Raw genomic sequence first — 11,160 nt, 5'->3', positions numbered from 1 at the left:
ACTTATCTACTGATAGTTATTCCCAGAAGACTATTAGAACAGCAGGTAGGTAAGAATATAATAATAATAATAATAATAATACAATCTATTTTTAAATAATATGTAACTACTAAACTACCTAATTTCAAGTGCATATCTAACTCAAACTGGTTTATTTTGTTTGGGGGGATTAATTGTTCTTTAATGACCACCACAGTCACCAGATCGCAAGCTAAAAGGACAGAAGAGTCGCATCTTGAAAGTATAACCAACAAATATGAAGCATCTCTGCAAATATTGATGTCATTTTTCCCAACATGGATACTGAGAAAAATTATATACCTATATTAGATTTTTTTAAGGCATTATCCTAGGATTATAAAGCTACTTTTGTTATCTTGCTGGATTAATTCACATAGCTTATTCAGTCCAGATCAGAAAAAAACCCCAAATTGACATAATATCCATTTAAATATGCTTTCAAGTGCTTTGGGGTTTAAAGGAATACTACCGGGTTCCTTTAGATCAGATTTGTCAGATACAATTCTTTAGTTTGTTAATGTTCATGATGAATCTTCATCTCACACCAGGAGACATTATTTTTACTTTATAGATCTTTAGATTTAAGCTATACCCACTTCTAACATATCTTTTCACATAGAAAACATGTTTCAGGAGTAATATATTATATTATGATAAACGGTATAGTTATGGGTAAGGCTTATTAATCCAATCATTTAAATACACTGTGAGCATGTCTGCTTTCCACTATCTATCAATCTGAAAGAGGGTTACAAAGCCAAATATAAGACTTTTGGTCCCAGCAACCTGACTTAGAACCTTTACCTACAACAGTTGAAAACATAAAATAGTTTTAACCTTTTTTATGAGTGCCCAATCTACCAAAATTACTGTAAGAGTACATCAACAATGAACTGTTCCGGAGGGCACAATAGAACCTAGAATAACATTTCAGGTAGTGTTCGTTCACACTGCAAAAACGATCTAGAAATAAGTAAAAATGTCTTAAATTAAATATATTTACCCGTAATTTCAGTCGGTAAATAGGATGTGGTGTCAATGGAATGAGATTTTTTAACTCTTAAAATAAGATATTATATAATATGCATCTGAAATAATACAATGCATTTGTTTTTTTCTTATTTTAGATGTTAATTGTTTTGTTCCATAGGCAAAATGTTTTTAAATTTTTTACAGTGCAACGTTCATACACTAAAAAGAGGCTATCTAAACATGGTAAGCAGTTCAACAGTTATTGCAGCTAATTGTAAAAAGCAGTTAGAGGATATTTACTGTTTAAAGTTTAAAAAAAGGATCTGAAAAACAACCTGTAAGTCACCAATTTCTTTTTCCACAGTGATGTAACCACTTCAAACCCACAATGGACATACCGTATTTTTCTCATATAGAAAGTTAGTTATTCTAATGGCAAGATTAAGCAGACTACAGTATATAAAGGAATATTTATAATTCCAGATGCATTACTATACATAGAGCTATAGTTCCTTGTAAAATGCCATAATTCTCATATTGAACAATAAGTCTAAGAAAGGCACAGAAACCACTTATTTTCAACTTGTTTTCAGAGATTTTTTTTTCTGAAGAAATGACATCATATTAACAATATAAATTAGATCAGCTAAAGAATCTCACATCACGTCACTTAAGTGGTGACATACAATGTTGGCTGCTGTCAAAATGAGGAACACAACAGCGTTTGTTTTTTATTTTTTTTATTTTTTTGTGATTTATCTGGAATTAGGTGAAAAGGCACAGATTACACAACTTTTCTTTCTAAAAACAACTTTTCAATCACATTCATGTCCCTGTCCAACCAATTATACAACCCAAAAATTTGGAAATCAGGACTTCTGGATATTTACCAGGTATTTAGTTTTTTATCTAAGTACCACTTTATATTCCCAATTTGTACTAATCATTTGGAGGACTTTTTAATTTATCTTTCTTATGTTTGGTGTTTGGTATGGTGCCCTAAACCCACAAGGTGGTATGGGAAATTTTGCAAAATCCTTTAGATAGGTAAACAGTGCCATCTTGAGGCAGATCTGGCCCAATTAAACATATCCTTCTCTATCCTCTGAACTGTTTTCCCTTTTTTTTCTTGGCATTAAGTCATAAACTTCCATGTAGCAAATGCAAATAAAACAATTGAATAAATATTTGTAAGTAAAAAATACTTGAGTTGTGATATGCTTTTATCCAGCACCTATTACTATGATCTCTATAAATAGAATCAAGTAAAACCAGTTTTGGTCATGTGTAAATCACCTAATTACTAAACAGAGTGCACCTGAATGCTTTCCAATATCTACATAATCAATCTTTAAAACCAAGGAATACAGCAGACAAGAGAGGAAGAAAGAAGATATGTTCAATGCACAACTGCACACCTACATAGGAATGGGAGAATGACATTAATAAAAGAGGCAGCCAGAGGCCCATGGAGGAGCAACAGAGATCAACAGCTCTGATGGGATGTCTTTACTCATACACAGATCTGGATTTTATGTATGAGAGGAAAGAAGAAAGCCAACATTAAGGAAAAAAAAAATCTTATGAAATCCTTTTCGCACTTTGCAAAAAGTTATATAGAGAGCAAAGCAATCATTTGAAAGAATTTGCCCCGGTTATGTACATCTGCTGCATCCTGCAAAGCTCTCAATGTTAAGAACCTAATTTCAATGTGCAAAAGGTACCGTAGCACATGGTGGGAGAATCATGATGTGGGATGTTTTTTTTTTCAGCAGGGACAGAAGAACTGATCAGAGATGGTTGAAAGATGGGTGGGGCTTAATTTCTCTTCATTTCTTTTTCTCTCAACTCTGATGATTCTAATATGGTGCGAATGCAGAGGTGGCTAATAACTAGCTACATTTACTTGAGTAACTTTCATAAGTAAATGTCATTTTAGAAGCAGTTTATTCAGTTGTGGGTTTTAACAACATTTTATGTGCTTTGTCAGATGAAGGACAATTACACTTAAACAAGCTCCTCATTTAATGATTTTTAGCTGACACTTGTTTTACATCAAGTATTTATATGTTTTGAATCATGTAAACAAAGTGTTGGTAAAAGTGGAAAAACAAAAAAGCCATTTAAGGAGCAGTTGTACTATTTACTTTAATTTAAGTAATATTCTTCTGAGTGTATCTGCTACATTTATTTGACTAAATAATCTGGTTACTCTACCTGCCAGGAGCAACTTGAGCTGTTTGGAGATCAGGTGAAAATACACTAAGCCTTGGAGTCTTGTATCTTTTCCTGACATATTTATTACCTACTTTTAGGATTGGATTTAATAGGTGCACAAATTTATTATTTTGTAATCATTCTATTTATTTATTGACTTACCTGTCCCTTTGGCTTCCCGCCTTTTAGTCAGATTATTCAAGTTCAGATCACCTCGTGACTTTTGCCACTTTGGTGTAGCAAATATTTTCCCCAATATGTCACCTCTGGTCCAGAGTTCAGCAATTAGCTGTTAATAAAATGATAAATTGGTGGAATTTGATATTGATCTTCAGCACATTTGTCACACTGTAAAAACAACATCTAAACAAGTCAGTTTTCTTGAAATAAGTGGATTTGTTCTTAAATTGAGGGGGTAAGTGAGACACTTTGCCAATTGACTTTTAAAATGAGAAAAATACTATTGCATTGTCTTATTTCAAGTGCATATTATCTAAATGTCTTATTTTATGAGTAAAAACACTTATTCCATTGGTAAATCATCTTATTTACCTACTGAAATTCAGGGTAAAAACACTTACCGTAATTTAAGAATTGTTTTTTACTTATTTCTAGATTGTTTTTTGCAGTGCAGGTGACAAACTTCAGTCCAGTGAAGCTCTTGAAGCACCAACCCTTTCTCAATAAGTTCTCGAAGAATTAAGTTCATGTGAATAGTTTTATTCTGATTAGATTATTAGTTAATCTATTAATAGATTAATCTATTAGAGCCCTGGAGCAAGAGGAGTGAGGAGAGGAGATTTTTTTTTTCAGCTTTTTCATCTTTCAAACAGTAGTATGTTGTGGAAAAATCCAGGTTACTTCATTTATGATTAATATCTTTATTTCAGTAACTTAAACGTTGTAATGTTTTCCTCTGTTTATATTTCCACAGAGCGACTGACTCCCTAGAGCTCAGATTGACATATTTTGTTCATTTGTAGGTTTGAGTGTCTCAATGCTTTACCTTAATGAAAAGACTTTTAAGTATTTAATAGCCATATTTATAGTGGCTCGTGCTTTGTTAAAGTTTTCCACAAATTTGATTCTGTTGAATATCTCCATGCTTACTGTTTTTGAATACATCACATTACAGTGAACTGATAAATCTGTGTAGGGTTCTTTTTAATATTCTTCCCTGGAATCTGATTATTTGTACCTTTTTTCTCTTTCAGCACCTTTCTATTTTAGTTGTCTCTGCACAGCCCTGAATAGTGGCATAGTATTGATTTCTTATATAGTTTTAGGTGTTCGCATGTTGGTAAACATCTAGCATAGACACATCTAAAACATAAGTCACAACAATTTACATTATGCTACTATCAAATATGACTGAGGAACAGCCTCCCTTTTTATGTTTTAGATTTTCAAACACTGCTGCAAGATTATCTTTATTAAAGGTGATATAGTACTGTGTGTGTGGTCAATTTTATTAAAGTAATTTTAACTTTAGCAGTATGGATAGCAGCCATGAGGAGTTTGAGGTCCAGAAAACGTACCAAACAGTGGCACATCTGCACAGTTTATGTTAAAGTGAGACTTGTTTGTGTCCAAGTTTTGTTACTCAGGTGTGATATTTTAACTCCTGGGCATGTGTGCCATCCGGAGCTCCAAAAAGCACAGGAAGCAGTATTTACAGTTTCTTAAAGTACAATTTTCTACCAGCTATAAATTGCCTTTCGTAAATATTTATCTCTGCATTTAATGTTGTAGAAAAAAAATAAAAGAAAGTTGAAGTGTTTGATACATTTGGACAAGTTTGTTTCATATACCTGTCATTTATTTACACTAATTTTAAAAGTGATATTCTTTAATATACCTGCACACTGAAAAAAAATATTGCAACCGTTTGTGGAATTTATTTAATCATATTTAGTTCCTTTTAACACGATTGTTTCATGTTAGCAGGGTAGGATATAAAACAATTGTGTTAAAGTAACTAAATATGATTAAGTAAATGCCAAAAGCGGTTGTTCTATCTATCTATCTATCTATCTATCTATCTATCTATCTATCTATCTATCTATCTATCTATCTATCTATCTATCTATCTATCTATCTATCTANTCTATCTATCTATCTATCTATCTATCTATCTATCTATCTATCTATCTATCTATCTATCTATCTATCTATCTATCTATCTATCTATCTGCTTTCTATAAGGAGGTGGGTTTGTGTCATTACAGTAAACTGTCGCTTGAGGGCGCTAAAGCATTGATAGTTATTAGGTTTTCCGCTGAAGAAGAAGTGTTACTACTGGAGTTTACTTCTTGAATGACAGAAGAGGAAACATTTCGGGGATTTCATTATCAGGAGTTCCCTCATTTCTCTCCTGCGCCGGCCGGCAGTGGTTTTCACCATCTGATTGTGATCTCCGTTTGGAAAAATGCGGGACCGTACAAAAGAATTAGGAAACGTGAGTTTTAAAGTTAGTGGCTAACATTAGCGAGCTAACCAGCTAAAAGCAAAGTTAAACAGTTAGAACGAGTGTTTTTAGACTTTCAGTTTCAGTCTGTAGTGCAGCTTTTATTCGATGAACCACACGGGTGATGGTGTTAATGTTGTTGTTTTTTTGTCCTGTATTTTGGGAGCTGGGCGACGTTGTGTTTCCAGCTTCCGTTTGAGCTGTGGAAGGATCTCCGAGGCCGGGGGGCAGACAGGGCAGGGCTGCGAGGGAGGCACCACATCCTCCATGGACACTAACGCCTGTGTGGATCTGTTTGAATGTTTCTACAGAAGGCAGAGGCTTCGGATGACGACGAAGAAGGCAAAGCTCTGATGATCAAACCTGGAACAACTTCAGGCAAAGAAGAAAAGGAGAATGATGCTTTCTTCAAAAAGGTGAGGCCGGATAAGACGAGATCTGTGAATCAGGCTGGTAATCCTGACATCTTTATTATAAGGTTTTAGTGTCGAAACAGCCTGATCTGAACGACCTTTTGAACGAATTTTAAATAAAAACACAATGATGGGTGAAGGTTAAAGGAAGGAACACCTTCAGTCTTTCTAAAGCTGTAAAATCAGGAGGAATCCACCTCCCTTCATTTACATGGAGACCTGTACAAGGAAAAAAAGGCGTTTTCCCAAATGCACCAATCAGAGCTGTTCATGTTTTCTTCAGACTGCAAATCTGTTTAGGAAGAAACAGTTTTTATATTGGCATGCAATTCAAATGTTTTATTTCATACTTTTCACATGGTTTGAAAAAAATGACATTAAATCCCTTTAAATCTAAATAACATTCAACATAGCAGTTCCAAAGATTTTTTCTAATATAGGGAGCTGTGTATGTTTTCCAAAGCTGATGTACAGGACAACATCAACCTAGATAATTAGTTATATACAAACCTTTTCAGTTTCTCTGTCCAGTAACTGATTGATCAATATTTTTTTAAAGTTATCATTGGGGGCAGCAAGGAAAGTATCTGCAAAAAGCATCCTTGTTTTGTATTTTATTTTATGACACTTGGTGATAAATGGATGCAGGTTTCCTGAGTTCCCATCAGATCCGAACATCTTCACTCAAATATCTGCCAACACAGAGATTTTCTGATTCAGAGCAGCTTTACTTTAAAGGAAAATGCATGCTTCAATTGCATGTTCAAAACATTACTGCATGTTGCATGAAAGTATTGAGTGATCTTTGAAGGCCACTGTTGATGCTAAGCTACAGAGCTGCTAAATCTGTCCAGACTTCAGGTAGCTAGAATTTTTAAAAGAGGTTTTAAACAGCATGCAGCTTATAAAATTTTATTAAAAGCTGCTAAGAAAGCAAACAAAAAACTTTCTATAAGAAGTTGAAATAGCCAAGCATTTTTGACTGTAGCATTTAAGCGTCCGCTAACAAGAGGATAAGAGAAGTAGCAGCAGGAAGTTCAGTAAACATGTAGCTGTGATTTGAAGACATGAAGGTGACGCTCAGCGGTTAGCGCCATTAAGTGTGACAGCATCCTAACCGTGTAATTTCTGGATTCGTTGTATTCCTGTCTTTTGTTAATGGATCACCAGGCTTCAGATTTTCTTTTCCAAGTCGTTTATATTTCACAGCAGCAAGAGGAGAAACAGCTTTAAATTAATGAGCTTCTCTATGGGAACATGGTGTGGATTTTTTTTACTCGGGATGCACCAGAAATTCAGCCAATTTCAGGGATAGATATTTAATGCCAAAAGAACACAACTGAAACTTGTGATGACGCGACCAGCAGCACATCCAACATGCAGACACGTTATCGAGTGCGTGAAGCAAGAGAGCACAGGCAGCGAAGCAAAGTAGGGCTGAAACAATTATCGGATTTATTGTAATTATTCGATTATTAAAATACTTGTCAAGTAATTTGTAGAATAGAGACTCTAAAACGTGCCTTTGGCTGACAGAAAAACGCACTACAGCAGTTATTATACAAAAGGGTATATATTAATATAGAAAAATAAAATTTGTCCATCAATGTTTTCTATCCAGAACTTCTCAAGTGGAAAAGCTTTAGTTTATCCTCGTTTAATTCTGTAAGAAATGTTCTTTAAGGAACCTTTTGATATCAGAATATGAATGAAAAAAATAACTGACAGCTTAATCAATCTGCGAAATAATTGTTGGGTGCAGCCCTGAAGCAGAGTTTATCAGAGCTGAACACGGCAAACAGGTTTTGACTGAAGGGGTGTGAGTCTAAACAATTATGATCTTAGTTATTATTATTACTGCAATAACTGGAGATTATTTCCTGTTCTAAATGTTTGAGGAATAAAATTATGTTCTTCAGCTTCAGCCACTTTATTAACTGTGAAGAAGTGATTCTGCTTAGCAGATTTCTCATGCCGGAGCATCAGACTCTCTCCACCCTGAAAATATTTCAACATATTCGAAGCATTTAAATATATATACAGTTTATAAGGTTAGCAGATATGTTGTAAGTCTGGATCATGGCCTGAAGGTCAGGATTAAAACAAGTGACTCCCAGAAAAAAAAAACAGAAAAAGACCAAGCTGCGTAAATATGGTCAGACGGTCCGATCCAAGATCAGCTCCACCACAGATTTTGGTGAAGACCTTGGATTAGATCAGCTGTGCCTAAATATGCATTTTTAAAAAAGAAAAAGGGGGAAAAAAACCTAGCATTTAAGTTAAGCAAATTTTCGACATCCAGCACATTTTAGTGGTGCCAAATTATGTCGATAATAGTGAAACCATTAGTCAATTAATGGCATTCTGGGTGTATTTAGTTCATTTAGTACATTTTTATTCTAACACTAAAAAGGTCAAAGACATATTGGGGAGACAGATTCGGTTGTTGTTTTTAGCTGAAGTTGCAGCCAGCAGACAGTAATGTTAAAGCTGAAGGAGCAGCAGGTTTGCTGATAACATACTAGCCGCCCTTAAATACACGGTGAGGTGCTTTTGCAGCATGCCGGTTGTGCAAAGCGGTGTTCAGGGTTAAATATCACACAGGTGTGCTTTTTTGTACAATATATTAGACATTTCTAATCCATATTCCTTGTTCCCTTAATCCTCTGGGAATATTATTCTTTCAAAATAAAAGGTCTCTGGGTGAGAAAAGCGTGCGGCCGGAAAATTATTTAAAGACGAAAATAATACAATTCTCTGTATTTTTACATGACAATTAGAGTGAAGTCAGCAGTGACCAATGGGACAAAGCAGGATCATTGTCTGTTATGGTAAAGTCAACTGGTCTGTTATTATTACAAGCAACTATCAACTGGAAACAACAACTTACTTTGCTGTGTAGGACAGCAGGAAACCCAAAGCTAATGACAAAGGATTTTTTTAGTTTAGTCTGGTGATGACCTCCAGCTTTGAGTATTGACCAATACTGATATATGATTCAGCACAAATTGCACATAATAATAATAATATAATGATTGAAATTTATTAATCTCACATTGGAGAAATTAACCTCTGCATTTAACCCATCCGTTTGGGGGGTGGTGGGCTGCAATCGTGGGGAACCTGTGGAGCAATCAGGGCTTAAGGGTCTTGGTCAGAGACCCAGAGTGGCAGTCTGTGGCGTGGGTTTTGGACTCACAACCTCAGAATTCCAAGCTCTATGCCCTAAGCACTAGGCCGCCACTCCCCTAACGCCCAGGGAGCAGTGTTGGGTTAAAGGTCTCCCTCAGAGACCCAGAGTGCAGGCTCTGGGGATCCAATTGGGTACTTGCAACCTTCTCAGAGCACAAGCTCACTGCTCTAACCATTAGGCAAACACTCCCCCATAATACATATATTACTTGGAGAACAATAGTGGAAAAACAACGTGTATGAGAACAGCCGACCCATTTGTTATTAACGGATAGATTACATCGACTTTAAACAGAAGAGTGTTTCTGTCAGCTTGCTTATGTCTGAGATTGTAGATGCAGGCTGATATATTCAGATTAGGACTGCCACAAACGATTGTTTTGCAAATCGATTAATCTGTCAATTATAATTTTTTTGATTCATCGATTAATAATCGAGCAGACAAAGATTCCTTAAAGTAGACTTTTTATGAAATTAAACGAGGTGAAATCTAAACTTTTCCACTTTAGGAGTTCATGACAATTCATGACGATGAGTCCAGTGAGAAGGAGCTCAGAGTAAACAGGGAGTGGATGCAGTTGATTGGAGGCCTAGCAAACCGGCTTTAATGGCCCTTAAAATAGTTCTTCGATGAGATAACAGGAGATGATTTTTACCTGGCAGTAGTAAGAGTGATATGTGTAAAACTAAGTTGAATTCTACGTTATCAGTCTGGGATGGCTGCAGTTCAGTCTGTCCGTTGGGTGAGGTGCCAGCTGGTACTCGCCTTCCATGATACACTTTTAGCCAATCGTAGCAGCGAGTCATGGTGTTCCAGCAGAGTAAGCGGATAAATCAAACTTTTTCCAAATCCTGTCAGAAGAAAGGCTCAAACATCTTTCCCAACTACAAATGCAAAAATTGCTTTGCTCCTTTTTTTACAATTGAAATTGTCGCTATTTTAGCTTAAACCCAGTCAATTGCGGCATCAGGTGAGTCCTCCAACTTAGACATGTTTGATATGCCCTGGCAAGGCCCTTCTGACTGTCCCGCCCCAAAAAACACAGCTGGAGTGTCATTGATCAAGGTGGATTTGTTGTGAGAATGAAAAGTCAGATCTCGCAATAATCGAGCTGTCAGCGCAAAGTTAGAGAAAATTTATGCTTGTTACGAGAACTGCAATCAGAAAATCTCAGACATTATTCTTGTTTATGTTCTGACCAGCACATACGTCTGTCTTCGTTGTTTTGATGAGTTTGTGTTAACTAACTAATAAGCAATAACTCATCTGTTCAATTGTATGAAAGACATTTCTTTTCAAGAAGAGCATTTTTTTTCTATTCATAGCCACATAGGGCTACAGATGTCATAACCAGGGGTGGAAAGTAATGAATTATATTTACTCAAGTTACTGTAATTGAGTACTTTTTATGAGTAATTTGTAATTTTCTGAGTAGTTTTTGAAATATGTAATTTTTACTTTTACTTGAGTAAATTTTAACCTACCGTAAGTAGTTTTACTTTGCTACATTTAACACCCCCTCACATTACTGAGTAAAAAAAAAAGAAGAAAAATACTTATGGTGAAAAAATTAAATGTGGCCCTGCCTTGCAATTAGCCTTTGTGTTGTCTCATAATCCAGTGCTGCGCTTCGGAAGAGGGCAGTTGTTAATCACAATTTAGGGAGTATGGATGAGGAAAGGCCTGAAGAGGAAACATATTCTGGAGACGAAAGCCAGAAAAACCCTTTGCCATATTTGGAAGGATTATTTGTTTTCAAATGCACAAAAGGGAACAATGTGATAATGCAGTGCAACATGTGCCTGCGCAGCAAAACTGAGCTTTCGGCTTTTAAAACATCTACATCCAATTTACGAAAAAATGTGGCGGTAAGTTAG

The 11,160-nt window shown here is 35.6% G+C and overlaps 1 protein-coding gene across 2 annotated transcripts in view; it reads left to right on the top strand.

Moving 5' to 3' along the window:
• The first annotated feature begins 5,489 nt into the window (after window positions 1-5,489).
• LOC107093814 (syntaxin-4-like) overlaps window positions 5,490-11,160 on the top strand; it is a 13,656-nt gene continuing 7,985 nt past the window's right edge. Inside the window, exons 1-2 of one of the 2 annotated variants that reach the window (XM_015389100.1) lie at window positions 5,490-5,668; window positions 5,989-6,093. In XM_015389100.1, coding sequence (XP_015244586.1) covers window positions 5,639-5,668; window positions 5,989-6,093 — 135 coding nt within the window. In that variant the 5' untranslated portion in view covers window positions 5,490-5,638. The remainder of the gene's footprint in view (window positions 5,669-5,988; window positions 6,094-11,160) is intronic. The other variant, XM_015389099.1, reaches the window with a different exon arrangement.

The sequence above is a fragment of the Cyprinodon variegatus genome, unplaced genomic scaffold (assembly GCF_000732505.1).
Source record: "Cyprinodon variegatus isolate N-32 unplaced genomic scaffold, C_variegatus-1.0 Scaffold447, whole genome shotgun sequence".
Classification (NCBI taxonomy): Eukaryota; Metazoa; Chordata; class Actinopteri; order Cyprinodontiformes; family Cyprinodontidae; genus Cyprinodon; species Cyprinodon variegatus.
Note: the sequence above shows the minus strand (reverse complement) of the source record. Positions and strands in the feature narration are given on the sequence as shown.